This window comes from Palaemon carinicauda, chromosome 35 (genome assembly GCF_036898095.1).
Source record: "Palaemon carinicauda isolate YSFRI2023 chromosome 35, ASM3689809v2, whole genome shotgun sequence".
Classification (NCBI taxonomy): domain Eukaryota; kingdom Metazoa; phylum Arthropoda; class Malacostraca; order Decapoda; family Palaemonidae; genus Palaemon; species Palaemon carinicauda.
The window spans coordinates 30422373-30441177 of record NC_090759.1 but is presented as its reverse complement, the minus strand read 5'-3'; the positions used below and the strand labels follow the sequence as shown (position 1 = coordinate 30441177).

At 38.0% G+C, this 18805-nt stretch overlaps 1 protein-coding gene across 2 annotated transcripts in view; it reads left to right on the top strand.

Annotated features, from left to right (window-relative positions):
* The window catches only part of LOC137627682 (zinc finger protein 160-like), a 130647-nt gene extending 115194 nt beyond the window's left edge, over positions 1-15453 (top strand). The window contains exon 14 of one of the 2 annotated variants that reach the window (XM_068358890.1): positions 14412-15453. In XM_068358890.1, coding sequence (XP_068214991.1) covers positions 14412-15316 — 905 coding nt within the window. In that variant the 3' untranslated portion in view covers positions 15317-15453. Of the gene's footprint in view, positions 1-6436; positions 7304-14411 lie in introns of those variants that run through there. The other variant, XM_068358892.1, reaches the window with a different exon arrangement.
* The last annotated feature ends 3352 nt before the right edge of the window (positions 15454-18805 follow it).

The following is an 18805-nucleotide window of genomic DNA, read 5'->3' as shown; positions in this document are numbered from 1 at the left end:
ACAGTATTGGCTAAGGTGAGACGCCACTCCTAAGTGATCACTGTCTTTGCAAGGTTGCTTCATAACCCTGCCAGCTTGTCACCTAATACATAGCCTGTATCTACATACAATGCAGTATTTTGTATAGAGTACTGTACTGTAAATACACTGTTAGTAGTTACTGTATTTAGTGAACATATAAATATTTACCCTAAGGCAATTGCAATGTCAGCAAAAATAAGATAAAAACGATACTGTACAATTCGCATACAGTTCAACACCACTAATTATTTACGAAGTTCTACACAGCGAAATCTGACAAATTCTGCAATCCTTGAAATGCAGTAGAAACATTTAGTATAGAAAATAAGGTGTACATGGTATAGGTGTGGAATGATCTTCCTAATCGGGTAGTTGAATCAGTAGAACTTCAAAAGTCAAAATTGCAGCAAAAGTTTTTATGTTGAAGAAGCTGACATAAGTCGTTCTATAGTTATATATGAATTATCTTTTAATGTTGTTAATGTTTATTAAAATATTTCGTTTTAATTTTTCATTATTTCTTATGTTGTTTATTTATTTCCTTTCCTTACTGGGATATTTTTCCCTGTTGGAGCCTTTGGGCTTGTAGCATCTTGTTTTTCCAACTAGGGTTTTAGCTTGACTAATAGTAGTAATAATAATAATACGTACTCCTACATACACATTACATAACTTGACACTATCTGTAGTTGCTTGACAATCACGTGAGGGAGATGCTTTTGCGAGGAAGGGCGCTGGGATAATTAGAGGGTCGGCCAGAGAAGTCACGGTGTTGAGATGAGGAATCATCGTGAAGGCTAGTTGCAAAGAAATTCTGGTGAATTGAAAGTGTTGAGCTCCATGCAGCAGTCATAACTGCCCAGTCCTGGGAAGAATTTAGATTGCTTAGAATATTATGCAGATCTTGGTAATACTGTATGAAATATCAAAACCCTGATGTTGAAATTCCTGATATTGAAGGGTTAACTACACTAATTTAACAGTAACTCATCACAAACTAAATTATTCCACTTGATAACTTGTACATCCAAATGAGTAAAAATTAGTGCTAGACACTCGTGATGGGCTTAAAATTATTGATGATATTAAGAAATTTAAAGTCTAAGAATTCATCTTGGATACACCATCGGTACTCGACTTTAATACAGTACTATCTTTACTAGATTAGTTATCTTACTTAAGAGGCCTGCTGGCTAATGACGTTTAATATGGTAAAAAAAAGAACCCTTATGAATCAGGAAAAAGAAATTAAGAAATAACTACGAAACAAAAATTGAAAAAAGTACTCTATTTTATTGTTTCATAATGTCTTTCTAAGTTGTAGACCAAATTTTAATGCAATATCTTCAAAATTAATGATGCTTTTGTTCTTAGCATATTACAAAAAGAATGAAGATCATTATCACCCAGCAATAAATCCCTTTAACAATCCTCACATTAATGCATAACAGTGCCTGAAAAAACATCCTTTATTAATCTATAATCATTAACAATATTTAAATAATCCCTAAATCACAAGTTAACAATCTGGAGTGTCGGTAAAATGTTCAAGTTTCAATGCGATGACAAAAGAACTGAAAGACGAAGGGGACAAAGGGATGGCTACGTCCAAGCATTTCAATACACTGCTATATAGTTTCAATACTGCACTAGTGGGGTAGGGCTATTATAAGGAAAGAAAACCAAAAACATGTGATGTTCATGGGAATGAATAGGTTTTAGTATTGAAATCTTGTTTATTGTGTAAGTGGGAAAAGTAAAGTACTAAATAGATTATATAAGATTTTGAAGTAATGATAAGTAAAGTACTGTATGCAAAGAATAAAGAAGCAAAGTATTAATTTTATATTTAGTAAATAATAAGCTTATTGATACCTTAGATAGGATGGAGTAGACAAGATACTATGAACATATAATAGCCAGGTCTTATCGAGACTCGAGGCCATTGATGAGCTAACCTTGATCACTCGCATCCGCACAAATTATCTTTGTATATTTGGAAGGGGGAAATATGAACACAACACTGTCACTACTAGGCACTTCACATCAACCCTATAATCTATTGGCAAAGCTACTTTTGAAGAGGCATAATGCTTTTCTTGATCTTTTCTCAAAATATATTTTTCTACTTGGGTAATCTATCTCTTCAGAGCAGATTGGTGTGGGGATCTCCTTACTCTTTTCAGAAGAACAAGAGTTGGGTAATGCCAGAGGAAAAAAAATGCTCTGAGACTCTTGGTACCTTGCCTTCAAGTGGTTGTAGTGGTTTGCGGACTGTGGCCAGATGTAGCAAGCAGACTGCCTAGAGTCCGAATGCCGTACTGTACTGTACAAGAGGTTATAGGAATATTCATTCCTGGCTTATTTACACCACCAGCAACTAGCAATATTTGGTGAGATAGAGCACCAACAGTTACACTTCATTGTCAATACTTCTCATGTACAGTACAGTATTGATTAGTTTTTCATATAAATGACAAAAGTATGTATTCTCATAGGGAAAAATTGTAATGTTTTAAAGTGGATTATATTTTTCCTAGCTATTCAAATCTAGGGGAGTTTTATCCAAATGCTACCCACCACTTAATACTTAGCAAGAGTGGCAGCAAGCTTTCAACAATCATACTAGCTATAGTGGCAAAGTATATCCATATAAACAATGTAATGTTTGCATACCTAGGAAAGATTTTGCATAAAATTGCATTCTCTCTCTCTCTCTCTCTCTCTCTCTCTCTCTCTCTCTCTCTCTCTCTCTCTCTCTCTCTCTCTCTCTCTCTCTCTCTCTCTCTCTCTCTCTTTTTTTTCACAGCAAAACTGATAAAGTTCTCTCTTGATTGAAATGGCCATAGCTAGCTTATGTGTCTTACGTGTCATTGTATTATAACATATATCATTCATCTCTATTATGATCACTATCAACCCCAAATTGCTTATAATCAGTATCTTTATCATTATCATCACAGCGATAGTTCATCATTAATTATCCATCAAGGATATATTGTTAGCCCATTTGTGTTTCTTTCATTTCACCTGAGATCCTAAAATCATTGTTAGCTATCACTTCCTCCTACCTGTTCCTAACAGAGGGTTAAATTCAACAACAATTAGTTCTCCTTTCAACAGGGTCTCCATGGCAGACATGTTAGGAGGAGGCTCACTTGGATCTGAAGGCAGTAAAGATCTGTTGGTAACTAGCTGTTCATAGTAAGCTGTTGCCCTGTACATCAAATGCACTACATTTTCTGTCTTTGGATCCATAGAAACATTGGCACCATCTGTTGATGATAGTTGTTCACCAACAACACAAGTTTGAGTATTAATAGATGATTGACTTCTAAGGGTTGAAGTTGGTGATGGAGTAAAACAAAACTACAATCTTTTTGGCTCCATTATGTGGTCCTATGCTACTACCAACCAAGACTAGCTCCTGATTTTGGAGGAGTACCTGAATAAGAGGCAATCCAGCCTTGCTCAGACCTCTAAGGCTTTTGTCGGTAAACTAGACCAGCTATGTTCGACGATGATTCCTGCCCCATGGGCAAGTATGAATGTCAGTATCCCAGATAGGTCAAGACTCTTTAAATTTCCCTTTTGTATGACCAGAAGAGAAGGATAGAGGAACAATACTTTGACAGTTACTAAATCAAAATATTGATTTTCTAGACCTTTAGGACCCATAGGGAGAAGTCCTCCTCTTTTTCCAAAAGGATAACAGAATGTACTTTTGAAAAGGGGGATGGAGATCAGTTCTTAATGTGTCTAAACTGAACTAGTTTATAAGTTTCAAGATTTTACATAGACAACTATATTCATTTTATCTCCTATTATAAAGGACGAGCAGATGTTCTTGATATGTCTTTTAGATGATCATCTTTGCTTCAAATTGCATCAAGATCTAAGAAAATTTCTGAAATTTGTGTTCTAAGGAAAGAATTTTTAGCTCTACTGTCTTTGTTTCAGTCGCAGTATGGCCCCACGAATATTCATTTATATAATGGCACTAGTCTTCAGATGGAACTTGCTAGTTTTGTCAAACTCTTTTTTAGGGGTCTTGAAGCCAAAATCTATTTTCAATCTTTTCCCCTTGTTGGAAATTCTCATAATCTGGAATCAGTCAATGTTATTTGCAACTCAATCAATTCTATATTTTGAAGTGAGGATTGCAGAAGTTCCTTTTCAGTCTTTTCCTGCATAGGAGAGCTTCATCTCCTTCAAGTTTGTGGAAAATTTCAAAACTCAACTAGTAACATCAAGCAGGTGGTTTATGTCTCCTAGGGCAGGTTGTTTTTGCCTTGTGTCCAATTGAAAATGAGGCCACTACAGTCATCAAACCCTCTCAAAGTCCTTAGTTTCTGGAACAGTAGACCTTTCCATAATTGCTTTCAAGAAAAATTCCCCCCTTTGTCAGTAATAGCAACAATGGACTATGTACTTTAATTTGTGTAAGCCCTGAGGTGTTTTGGCTATCAACTCCTCTGTACAATATCACAAAGTTTTTCGTGTTCCCTCGTGATATGTCAAGGTTCCTCGGTTGCTACTGTCACAGATTATAGATATGTGTTGTCTTCAACACTACATTGCATAGATTGGGATCCCCTAATTCTAGTTTTACCTCTTGGAATTGGAATATAGTCCAAAAGTTCTTGTTGGGTCATTAGGTTGAACCCATAAAGTCCACTGGGTTCAGAAAGCATTTCTGGAAGTTCCTTTTTTTTCACCAGTCTTCACTTTAGCCAAGGGAATTAGAAAATTAAAAGACTTGTACTTCAGTTGAAATTTTGAAGCAGGAGCAATTCCTCCTTTTATTATCAGCTTTTAGAGTAAAAAAATAATCCACTTGTAAGAATCACTTGACAAATATTGTCCATTCTTTCTCGAGATACTAGAGTGGAAGAAATGTTTATGAAATGTGTCCTGTCTAAGTCATTAAAGTGTATTTGAAGAAAGCACCTCCCTTACATAATGATTATAAAAAAAGTCCGAGGTCTTAAAAAGATAATTCTCTTTGTGTCGAAGAACGTAAAGTATTTTTTTTTTATGAATAGACTAATAGACACTGACTGTGAATTAGAAGACTGAATTCTTCTTTCCAATTCCTCAAAGTCAAAGTACATTACATTAGAGGAATGGCCACTATTAATTTGATACAAAATCTTTCCTTCCCAAAGGTAATGAGTAGGATAATGTAAGTGTAACTCTGTTCTTGCGTCCGCTTACTTGAAGAAATTTATTTATGACTCACATTGTCCATTAGTTTTTTTTTATTTGTTTATTATTTTCATTAGGTGATAAAAGTAGGAATCTAGTTAAGGTACTTTAAAGATTTAGATCAATACCTTGATTTCTTTAGAGGTTCTTTTGACTAGTTCTTGTTTGGTTCTATCGGTGGTATTCCTTTTGGTGAGGTAATGCTCCAAGATGAAATGAGTCTTCTGCTTTGCAAGTCTTCTGAGTGTTTTAATGGATTGCTACAAGACTTTTTGGTATTCATATTATTGCAGTGTGGATTTATTACTGTCCCTATTATTTACAACTACCCACCATCTGGATGATGTGGGAATCAGTGTGATGGGTATTTGGTAATACCTATTGAAATAAACAGTATTTTAGAAAGAAGATTTATTATTCACAAAACTTGCCCAACATTCATTTGATCTACCCTCCCTCCCACATGCGGTGGGGACAAATAAAAAGTATGGTGTCAAGATGGCAGGCAACTACAGTAGTGTCAAGTATAGGAGGAGTAGTCATACAAACTTACTACTCGTCCGCTAATTTTGAGTTTTTAACCAAGCTTCACTTGCAAAATGTATAGCTCAGTGAATGTTGGGTATATATTGAAATAATACATTTTGTTTCAGGAATTCTGTTTATAGTACATAATATTTGTGTTGGAAATTATATAGTAGAATATACTATTGTATTTAAATGAAAATTTTGCTTGTTATATTTGTTGTGTATGAATGTGACTGCTAATGTAAATGATCATACCAATATACTAAAATACAGAATGGTTTATGTGAACTTTTATTTTAATGATATCTGCATAGAAGAAATTTAGCTGCCATGGAATGCAAAGATCACATTTGTTACCACTAATTCTTGTGGAATTATTGAACTTGTATTATGCAACATTTAGATTTAGCTTTATTATTCAAAAGATATCTTTCTCTTGGAATTATACATTACTGCATTTCAGTAAAGTAGGCATCCCCAATAGCTATGAGTGATACTATATATCTTTCAAATTTATTAACTATCCTGTCTGTGAATTGTTATACCGTATGTGAAAAGATAATGTATAGTCTGTTTTGTATTAACTATATAAAGGAACATTGAAGTGAACACCATAGAACAGATATATGATGATGACATGTCTGAAGTGCCAGAATCTGACTGCTAAATCTTCTTGCAGAACAAAGTCAAGAGGCCTCAAGCTCACATCCTGGAATGGTTTTCAGGAGGTCAACACAAAAGGGAAGGCGGAAGAAGTTGAAGGCTGTAAAACGTTTTTTATTCAAGTGTCGAGACTGTAAAGATGCCTTTGAAAAAAAAAAGAACTTCGGAGGCATATTAAAGAACTTCATGAGAAGTTAATTGTTGTGCCCCTGAAATTGCCATCATACCAATGTGATGACTGTAATGATGAATTTGATGACAAAATAAGCTTGAGTGTACATCGAATGTTTAAACATGGAGGTCCCCGACGATACCAGTGTACCGAATGTGAATATGAAGGTCCAAGGCTTTACCACTTGAAGAGACACTTGAAAGTTCACAGCGATGAGCGACCATATAACTGTACAGAATGTGAGAAGGGCTTCAAGTCAAAGGCAGCTTTAAAGAACCACTCTGTTATACATACAAATGAAGGTTGTTATAAGTGTGACATATGTGACAAAGTGTACAACAGCAAATTTGTTTATGAAGACCATCTGCGTAGTCACAGTACACAGAAGAACTTCGAGTGTAAATATTGTAAAGTTACTTTTAAAACATATAAACATGTGGCATGCCATTTTCGTGCAAAGCACTTGAATGACAAGAGATTTATTTGCGATTTGTGTGGTGCTAAGCACATGACAGCAAATAACTTGGAAAAGCATATTGAGACCCATAAGGATATTGACCTCATCCCTTTTGCTCATCAGTGTATTGTATGTAATGGCATGTTTCGAGGTCCTGGAGGACTAGGTGCACACATGGAAGTGATGCATGTGTCTGTTGGCAAGAACGGTTTACTAATTAAATCCCCTCACCCAACCAGGCGTTGTGTGAATATTGAATATAATAAAGTGTAATAAAATTGCTAGTACATGAGTAAATATGTGTATGAATAACTCTCTCTCTCTCTCTCTCTCTCTCTCTCTCTCTCTCTCTCTCTCTCTCTCTCTCTCTCTCTCTCTCTCTCTCTCATATATGTCCATTTGAAGGAAAAGTAACCCTCGTTCTTTTCATGTTTGCTTGTTTTTTTATCATTTTTTTTTTAAAGCAAACTAATTCTTGGCATTAACCAAGCTCCTCATCCTTGCCTTCCCTTTGTTAACAAATTAATTCAATTTTGTACTCCTCTCTTAGATGAGATGCCACATGGGCAAACTAACTTCAGGACAATTATTTACATTTTTTCCCCTATTAGTTTAGAACAAGCATAGAATATTTTTATATGGATAATGTAAATTTTAGCTTTAAGAATTAGTAGAAAATCTCAAGGGCCTTTGTTCCATTAGTAATAAAAACTCCTAAAAGGCTGAAGTTTTCCCATAAATAGGATCCTGTTTTCCCTAAAATAGATGGATGTAGAAAATAATAAGAGTTTTCTGTTACTTATATTACTGAAACCTGAATAAATTCCCTGTACAGAGAATTTCCACATCATTAGTCCCTTCATACACCGATGCAAATGATACATTAGCACCGTCTCTAAGCCCCCTACAAACACTGGGGTTCATCACTTAACTTGCACTCACTCTGCTATCCAGTGGTATTAAAATTCTTTTCTTCCTGGCTGTTACCTCTTTTGCACCATATATGTAATGAACGTGTGTCGCTACCTAGAAATCCCAAACAGACAAATATAATACTCAACTTGGGGGCAGGGATCTCCAAAACATCTGACATCTTCAAAAACACAAAATATCTCAGAGCTATGAAAAACACGTCTAAACCTTCACAGGTGCATAGAAGGAATGATGGGAGAAGAATGGGTAGTGGTAGTGGTGGTGGGGGGAGAGGGGGAAGCAGTAGCTGTAGAAAACGGCACCTCGTAGTAATGGGGGATGTTGAGGAAGGAGAAGACTAATTGGTAAGGGACCTCTGGTAGTGGTTTCACACGCCCCAGTTAATATACCGACACCCTATAAGGGTGAGCGAGCTGGGTATATTTATGGCCTTCCATGCAACTTTTTTCTCTGGTATATTTAGCAGTATTTATACCTTGGAAATGGTGCTGACTGTCTCACAGATGAGGACCTTATGTTCTCGTGGGGCCGTCACCACCTCTATAGATCTTACAGGCGTTTATTTTCATGTTCCGATAGCATGGCTTTTTCGTCCTTTCTTAGGGTTCAAGCTAGGCAAACGGGCTTACACCTTCAAGGTGATGCCATTCGGACTCAGCATAGCGCCCAGGTTATTCACTAAGTTGGTGGAGACAGTAGTCCAAGAGATGAGGACTCAAGGAATACAGTTAGTGGCCTACCTAGACGGTTGGTTTATCTGGGCCAACAGCGTCAAGGAATGCCACAAGGCGTCGGGCTAAGTAATAAAATTTCTGGAATACTTAGGTTTCCAAATAAATTTCAAAAAGTCCCGTCTTTCTCCAGTAACGTGTTTCCAGTGGTTAGGTCTTTAATGGATCCTGACCACACACAAGTGGTTGATTCCACCACAGAAGAGGATACAGATATTAAGAAACACAAGAGGATCTCTCAAGGACAAACTAACGACCCGGAGATACCAAGAAAGGATCCTAGGTTTACTCCAGTTTCCCTCAGTAACAGACACATTACTGAGAGTCAACCTGGAAGACATCAATCGAGTTTGGCGGTCCAAAGCAAACGAGAAATGTCGAGACAAAATTTCTCGGATTCCACCTACACTATGGAAAAGACTTCAACAATAGACGAAGGTCAAAAACCTAGCAAAGTCAGTACCTTTATGATTCCTAGCGACAACATTGGTTGTCCATTTAGATGACTCCCTAAGCGTTTAGGGAGGCTATTCCCAATACGAATAGGTCCAGGGGTTGTGGACAGTGACACTCCGACAACTACTGTACACATGAATATCTTAGAATTCATGGAAGTGTTCTAGACTCTAATAAGTCTTTCCCCGTCACAGAAATAACATATCAGTCTAATACTAGACAGTCAAGTGATAGTCCACTGCATAAACAGGGGAGGGTCCAAATCAAGTCACGTAAATCAAGTGATGGTCGCTACTTTTTCAATGGCAATAAGGAACCTTTGCCACCTGTCAGCTGTTCACCTGGCAGGAGTAAGAAATGGGGTTGAGGATGATCTAACAAGGACACCTCCACGGGAGTCGGAATGGTCCTTGGCAAAAAAAGTAATTTAATTGGACCTGCCAACAGGTTCCGGGTCTCCAAGTAGACCCATTTGCCATGGAATCCAACCACAAGCCACAATGTCATGTGGCCCCCAACCTGGACCCTCTGGCCTATGTCACAAACAACATGTCCGTAGGTTGGAACAACTGACGGAGGATTCATCTAATTCCACCTTTAAACATGCTAATGAAAGACCTGGACATGCTGAGGACTTTCAAAGGTCGGATTACCCTCGTAGCCCTCAATTGGCCCAATGCAACTGGTTCCTTATCTTGGTGGAACTAGGACTCCGACCTCGGTGGATTCCCGAACCAAGTTAACATGGATGGTACTATCTCACAGTGTGTCTGCTTCCTCACGGATTCAGAGTGCCTTCACTTTATGGACTACTGAGATTTGCAGCACAAAGATATGCTGAGATTGACGCTTTTAACACATTGTCCCTATTGTCAGGTATATGAGATTCTACCCTTCGGCAATATGATTCTGATGTAAGAAAGTTCGGACACTGACTATGAATCTGGCAGTTACCTTTTTCAGAACTTTCTTGGAAGGAGGCCTAGCCAATAATACTATTACTATGATTAAATCTGCTTAAAAGAAAATATTTCAGATCAGGTTCATTATTAATCTTACAGGTTCGTATTTTTCATCTATTCCGTGAGCCTGTACTAGACTAAAACCAGTAACTAGCCCTCACGCAGTTTCATGGGTTTTAGATGGTGTCCTTGATCTAGATTCTGACTCTGATATTGACTCATGCACTTATATAGCGCTTCTTAGGAAGGCGTTATTTTTGATAAGTTTAGCCTCAGGAGCCAGAATATCTGAACTCTCAGCATTATCTAGAGAACCAAATCATATTGATTTTCTTTCTTCTGGTGGAATTTTATTCTCTCTAGATAGTAAATTCTTAGAAAAGAATTAGGATCCACAGAATAGATGGTCCCCTTGGAAGATTGTCCCACTTCCACAGGATCTATCTCTGTGCCCAGTTATCACTCTGGAAAACTATTTAAATAGACCTTCTTTAAAGTCTTCAGAACCTTTGTTTATTAGAAAGGATGGAGGAACCATTTCCCTGAAAGGAATCAGACAGTAGATTCTTTATTTTATTAAAAGAACCAAGCCGGAATCTGTACCTCATGCCCAAGATATCCGGGCTGTAGCAACATCAGTCAATTATTTTTATCCCTTAATTTTGAAGGATTAAAAAGATATAGTGGTTCCTCCAGATCTAACACAACCATTATAAAAGGGTCCTATCTTCATATATATTTTCCCTCTTAGTGCCTTGTCTCCTAATAAGGAGCAGGGCGACACCTGCCTTCCCTTTTCCCCCTACCTTAACATTAACCTTTATTTGGTGTGTAATTAAGAATTGGTATTTTGGGGATTTTGGTAAAACACTCTTAATAAAATTACTCTATTTTTAATTCCGTTCCTTAATTTTTTGTGTATTTCCAAGCTTATGGGACCAATTCGAGGAAAGAACATTGCAAGCACACTGAACCACTTGTATATGATTAAGGTAATGTCTTATAAATTCCCTTATCCCCAGACCAACTCATAAATCTCTGGATATCTTGCATCAGGAGTTTTGGGATGGAGAGAGGATCAGTTTACTTTATGGGGGTAAGTCATAAGACAACCCAAAGCTCATGGGTATTCTGAAACAAACTAACTTCGGATGATTTAGAGCTTTGTAAATAGGTTTACACTAGGCACTGGACAGATAATCATAAGAAGGTTGTAAAGTCAAAGTATGAGAAAGGATTCTATCAACAAATTGGATTTTTTATTTAGGCCACAAAGAGAAGATCCAGAGTCAGTATCAGGAGTTGGCCGGGAGTGAGGATGACAAACTTCCGCTGTTTGCAAAATGCAGCTAGTTCACTGACTCATAGCCCAACTCTAAAGATATTAATGATACTGCTGTGTGTAGATGCTCTTTTAGGTTAATATTGTTGCCTAATCCAGCCAAGAAATTAAGAACTCAATTGAGTGACTAGAAAACTAAAGGTGGTAAAGAAGACCATTATAAAGCAGAGGAATATGTAAAGTAGTCTTGTGAAACATGTAGGAGTCTAAATCCACATCAAAAGCTTACTTGAGAAGTTCTGTCAGTATGGGTTTCTATGAAAGAATTTATGAGGCCTTAAGCTTTCTGTCTTCCAAAAGGAAGACCAGAATGGCAGCCAAGAAGTCCTGCAAAGAAATCTTGGTGTAAAGATTCTAGATCCGAAAGGGAAAAGCAATTGTGTTCTGAAGGAGAGGAAACCATGGACAGTTTGGTCACAAGCAACCCAAAAGTACAAATGTCCATGTGAAGTCTGATATGGTCTTCAAAACATCTCTCTCTCTCTCTCTCTCTCTCTCTCTCTCTCTCTCTCTCTCTCTCTCTCTCTCTCTCTCTCTCTCTCTCTCTCTCTCTCTCTCTCTCTCTCTCTCTCATATCTTCAGTCCATACAGTCATGCTGGAGACTATCCAGTAGCTTTTCTAAAATAATGTTCTTATAGGATTCTACAGCTGTGCGTTACCATATGACAATCCAATGTAGATGTATACCTGGGTCAGTGGGCCATCTTCTGTAGTTGTTGTCCGGAGAGGGGTGTGTCTGTGTTAAAGCCCCTGTTTAGAAGATTATGGAGGTTTTCCAATAACCTTTCCCCAAGAAAATTTCTACTCGGCCTATCTTGTAAAGGGCTGTTGCTCAGTTTTTATCAAAAACTACTTTTGAATAGCATGGAGTTGCTCATCCCTTGTTAAGGTCTCTATGCTCATGATTGTAGCTTCCGTTCTCTTGGATAGCTTTGGACAGTCTTGCCCACATCAGAAACTCAGGCTTCTAGAGTGGCATGAGAAACTTGTGAGGGTAGCTTTAGATAAGTGTTATTCTCAAGGCTATTTTTCTCATTGCTTCAGCTGTGGGAAAGGATGTGAATGAGTTTCATGGTCTCCTTTCAATCCCATTGTACTTATACAGTTGTAGATCCCTCTTATTCTCTTTCATTCTTTACTTTCAGATAGAAATAAAGAAATTCAAGAAGTTTGTTTTACTACTAGGACAAGTTTTTATATATCAGGTCTGTGTCAGTGACTGGTTAATATTTCTGACAAGTGCAATGGCATCTCTAAGAGCCCCATTTCTTCCTGGTCATCAGGTGATGGAAATTTGTCCTCTTCCTAGAGTAAGAGCTCACTAAAGCAGGTATGACCTCATTAATCACATTCAAGAAGAACTTTTCAGTGCCGTGGATATTGAGAGCAGCTGTATGATACACCAGACAACTTTTAATTAATTTTTACCTTGGGTATTATACCGTCAAGTCTTTGAACACATGTTATGACCTATGGTGCCTATTCAACACATTGTGTAATTTTCCACTCCATTGAATGTTCAAGGTTTATGAGGGAGCTTTAAATCTTAGTAGTAGGAAAATGTATTTTATTTTCTTCCCCTCTTTTCTGAACAACAATGTAATTTGAGTTGATTTTGTCAAGTTATTTAATAATGCATTCTAACTTTGACTTTGAGATACCGCTCCTAACCCTTAACTTTTAACAAAGGGATATGGGTAGAGCATTATCATATTTGGGTCTGTTTGCAATACTACTGCTACCTCTGGATCTGGTTTTCATCTCTTATAATGGGATATCATGGTTGCTCCAGGGTATGGTTTTTTCAGAAGCAAATCCGAGCATAGGGCCCTTTTACCCTTGCCATTAGGAATGCTAAGCAGTAACTTAAGCTACAGGAGGCATACCTCCCTTACATATGTATCTAAAAAGCTGACAGTTCTTGGTGGGAGAAACATTATCGGTCATACAGTTTTAGATAGACATTACCTTCATTTAATGAGTTAGCTTTCATAGAAAAGACAAAGGTTTGTATTTTTGAAGGAACAAATATCAGAATTTCATCATTCATTATTTTTTCCTAGAATATTTACAAACATGGAGTCTTTTAATTATAATCATATCTCCAACCATCCCCATATTTGTTCCTGTTTTCCTAAGGGAAAAGGGGGCCTGATAGTTAAGTGAACAGTTCAAACCCCTCTCCCACATATCTGCTGCTAATTTTTACAAGTTTCAGCATCCAAGCTTGCACCAAATGCTATTTCCATGTAAAAGACTTGAAGTTTGACTTCCTGATAAAATGCTGTTCATATTATAAAACTAATATAGTACTTTACACCCATATGGAATATAGGTACAATATTTAAAACTTGAAAACTTTTGAATTGTTATTACTTCCTTCAAAGTGTGTCTAGATATGTCCAGAATCTCAATTTTGTCATATTAAGTAAGTGAGAACTTCAAAAGTTCTTTTCTTCACTTTCATTGAGTTTTTTGACAATGTACTTTTGTCATTCTAGATATGAAAGAAACTATGTATTGCTAGAGTTTAAGAGAGAATTATTTCAAATGCATATAAAAGAGAGTAATTTTACTTCAGAAAGAAAAATATTTTTATTGGCAAACAAAAAGGAAGATCTATTTACAGATTTATTGGATGGAGCATTGTAATAGTAATTTTCTGTTGAAAGAACTTTTTTCTAAACACTTTATAGTTATATACACCAAGTATTTGACATATTTAAATTGAAAACTTATTGATTTTTCATAAAAAAGAATTGCCATATAGTATGTAACTCCTTAGTGCATCTTAAGCTTTTATAAAAAATACATAAACATCACTATGTAAGCCCCTGTCTGAATAAATTTGGTTATGTATATTAAGATTATATTTTTCTTAGAATTAAATTTATCTTGTGAGATTAGGTTGAAAGGATGATGGGTCTCTTCTTGCAGAGTTCAAAGGAGAAATGGCTGCTGTGTCTTGTCGCTATTGCCGCAAACTTTTCCTCAATAAGGAGCAGTTTCTAGCACATTGTTGCAAAGGCCAGCGCACTGATAAAGGTCGTAAATTTGTGTGCACCAAATGTGGCAGAAGCTTTGCTCAGAAGATAGGCCTCCAATACCATAATGTGTATATTCATAAAGGAGAACGGAAAGCAGCATGTCCTCATTGCAGCTATTGGGCAGCAGACAAGGCCAAGCTATCTGTGCATCTGCGAACACATTCAAATTTACGTCCGTATGTGTGTGAATTTTGCAATGCTTCTTTTAAATTTCGATCCACTTACAGGAATCATGTTGCAAGGCACACAAATTCAGGAAAACATGTGTGTACTCAGTGTAATAAGACATTTTTGATATTGTCAGATCTAGAACAACATTCTGAGATCCATAGTTTAAAAAGGCCTTATGTTTGTAGTCAGTGTGGTATGGCATTTAAGCAGAAAAATCGATTACGTATTCATCTCAGGGCTGTTCATTATCAAGATAAACGTTTTTCATGCACTATATGTGGGTCTACTCATATCAACAATTGGAACTTACAGGTTCATATGAAAACCCATAGTTATGTAAATATTGGTTACCCAAATGTTTGTATTCATTGTGGCAGTACATTTCGAGGGAAGGCTGGATTAGCAGCCCATATGCGAATGCGACATCCAATGATGTTAGTTGGAGTATCACTTGGAAGTGAAGAAGCAATTGAGCATATTTTAGATCCATCGCCTCCTGTAGATCCGTTAATGGTTGAAGTCTTCTCTTGTAGTTTGTGTGGACTGCTTTTTGAATCTCTTGATTTGTTAACAGATCATACAACTACTGAGCATGAAGTATTTATATATTCTAGTGGTCCATAATTCACATTGAATTAAATTTCTATTCAAGTACGTCATGTTTATTTTATTTGGCTTTACAGAGCTGTGCATGTAACCTCAACAAATATTCATATAATACAATAATAAAAGGAATGTCAAATCCTGTTGGTAAATGTAAAGTACAAGGTTTTTATTCTTACATTTCTGTGATCGATTTTTTTTTATTCAGTCACTGCAAGTGTTATACTGGATTTTACTTAGTTTAACAAATCTGTTCTTATGAAAAATATTGTTACTGTAGTGGGATCAGTGTTCTGTAATTGTTTGCATCACACAGTGTTAAAGTATTTTGATTTTAGGACTACGGCTCATGACCTCTGGTTTGGAATTTTGAAAATTCAGTTTTCAATATTAAACTTAGCCGGTGATCATATAGCTGCAACTCTGTTGCTCGACAGAAAAACCTACGGTCAAAATACGCCAGCGATCGCTATGCAGGTGGGGGTGTACATCAACAGCGCCATCTGTCGAGCAGGTACTTAGTACTCCAAGTCAACAAAGAACCAATTTTCTCTCTGTCGGGCTACCGGCAAGACCTACTAATACGCTGTTACTAACTGGATTTGTTTTCACAACTATTTGGTTAAGTACACTATTCTAGTTTTGAGCTTTCGCTATGCAGGGGTTTTATCTTCATCTCAAAACTTGAACTCGTTTTGGATAGATTTAATTATGGTGACAAAGAGAGTATGGACTCTCTTTCACTTTTAAATGGCCGACCCTTCCCTTAGACGGAAGTGTGTTTAGGTTTTTAGTAATCTTGCTTAACACGTTATAGATCTATATATTTTATATCTCTCCGCCTTTATTAGGCCTCTTCGATTAACTTTCCATTTATTATAAACATATAAAAATAAATTTTTATGTTTTGTTTATATGCGACCTTTCCTGATAGTAGGCGGTCCTACTTGGAACCGAAGTTAATCAACGTTGAGCCCGTTATATCGTATTTAGCCTTTAAAGAATTTAAAACTTTTTAAATTTAATATGTTATGAAAGAATTTCTTTGATAGTCTTCGTACTGTTTTCAAAGATGAACTAACGTTTAGTTTTAGTCTACGCAGTTGTTGACGTTCAGGACGTTCAACATGCGCTCTATCGTTACGATAGAGAGAGAGTGTATCACGGTTTCACTTTGCAGTAAGAGTAAACCGATTCTAGCGTTTCGTTCATTCTTTCTTAGCTTAAATGGTTTAAATTCTAAATTAAAGGAACTTTTTATTTGGAAAACCTTTCATTTTTTCCTTTAGCAAATAACATGTTTTGACGATATATAATTGGGCTCTTCTCTCAGGTGCGAAATCAAGAGAGAAAGAGAGAGAGAGATAGAGACGGAGGGAGAGAGAGGAGAAAAAACGTTCCGTTCAAGCGGGTAACGTTGTTCTCGTGTTACTCTCCTCCCTAGTCGCTGTACGGGGAAGAAGGTAAAACGTTTCTAGGGTTTTATTCTTGTCCCCAGGCTATGTGCGGTGAGAGATTGTAAACGTAGTTTATTTGAACTAGTGTTTAGTCTCTTTCCCAGCCACTGAATTCTTTATCTTTATATATGTTTTCTGTTTTTGCTAGTATTAATGAGCTGCATTATACGACTGTTTTCGCAATTACTACCTTTTAATGAAGGGTAGAATTGCGTGTTTCAGGTAGAAATCAGTAAAAGTTTCGATTTCAGTGAAATAAGTGCAAAACAGAAAATCGAAGTGATAAAGTGATATGCGCAAAGTGTTACAGTGTTGCGTCCGAGGGTTCGTCTGTTCGTGCCTGTCGTTCACCTAGTCCGGGACCTCTTGCAAGCTCCCAAGCCCAGGGGAGAAGTAATGTCGAACGACTTATGGGTTCGTCAGGCCTTGATCAACGAACAGACGTTTTTCCCTCCGTGGTTTCGGGCGTATCTACCCAAGATCGCCCCACCCACACAAAGACGAGAGAGCCCATTTACTTCTCGTCTGCGGAAGAGGTTTCTCGTAAGAAACCATGGACCAAGGTCTCGCAGCTTATTAAGCGCAAGTCGGTCCCTTCCGCGCAAGTCCAACGGCCCAGTTGTAGCCACTGGGTCAGTGCGGACTCGCTGCAGTCTTCCGACGACTGCTCACCTCCTAAGAGAGGCAAAGCGGTACCGCAACAGGCAGTAACACCGTCTGTTGCCGCACCTGCTGCTGTAGACCCTAAGTGGTCTTTGCTACAGTCTATGCAGACTCAGTTAGCTTCCTTTATGCAGGAATATCGTGCGGAGAAGGTTGACGCTGCACCCGTTAGCCTACAACCAACCACGGTTGTGCGTCCAGTAGACGCTGAGGCTACCTGCTCCCGCACTCCAGCTGTGAGAGTTCCACCACCCATGCGCAGTCGACCCTGCCAGACGCATGTTGACGTTCACCGACGCACGGAACCCTCCGTTGACGTTCGCGTGTTACCACAACAACCTAAGTTGTTTTGTTTTGACGCGGTGCGTCAACCTCCGCATTCTAGAGTTGTTTTGACTGCTCAGTATAGACAGTCAAAGCAGTCTCGAGTGAACACTGTATGTCCTCACGCACCTGTTGTGGTTGACAGTTCAGTTGTTGACAGTTCACAGACTGTCAAGCAGTTACATGACGTTGCCTTCTGGTCTGCTACTAATGCACCAGTGCTGTATGTCCTCACGCACCTGTTGTGGTTGACAGTTCATTTGTTGACAGTTCACAGACTGTCAAGCAGTTACATGACGTTGCCTTCTGGTCTGCTACTAATGCACCAGTGAGAGACTCACTGAGATAGCCTAGCTTTTATCGGACAAGGTTCCTGTAGATGAGAAAGTGCTGTTCTCCCTCCTACTGATATTCCTTTGAGGACTCTGTCATTTGGAGAGGAGCCTTAAGCTGCTTAGCCTCCTATGGACTTTAATTAAATAATGATGATTTTTTAAGGATCTTCGTCCGGATCTTGTAACTGCTGCTCCTCGTTCGCCTAAACGTCAGAACTTACACTAGGCCTAGCTACTTCGAAGCCGTTGTTGTTAAGCTAGTGCTCTCTCACTCTCCTAGAGAGCGTTACGTTGGCTAGGCGACTGGTTTTTGCACCAGGAGGAGTTTTAGGGATACAGCCTTTGATTTCCCTTCTTTTAAACTGGCTTATAGAGCGAGAGTCTGATAGGACATGAGAGAAGTTCTCGGCTTGGGAGTTCATGCCTCTGCCCAGATAGACTTCTCAATTCTGGTAGACTCGCCCTGGCGCCTAGCCAGGAGACGCTCCAAGTTGTTTACAGGTCAACTTCTCAACTTTTGTCGAGCCTTTGAAGTTTTGCTGTACTATTATGTCACACATAACAAGGCTTCCAGGGATGGTAAATGGTTCCGCCTCAGTCGCTAACCCCGTCTGTTGCCACACCTGCTCCCGTAGACCCTAAATGGGCTTTGCTGCAAGACATGCAATCCAAGCTTGTGTCCTTGATAGAGGACTTAAATGCGGAGAAGAACCTTCTGGCCAACAACATTC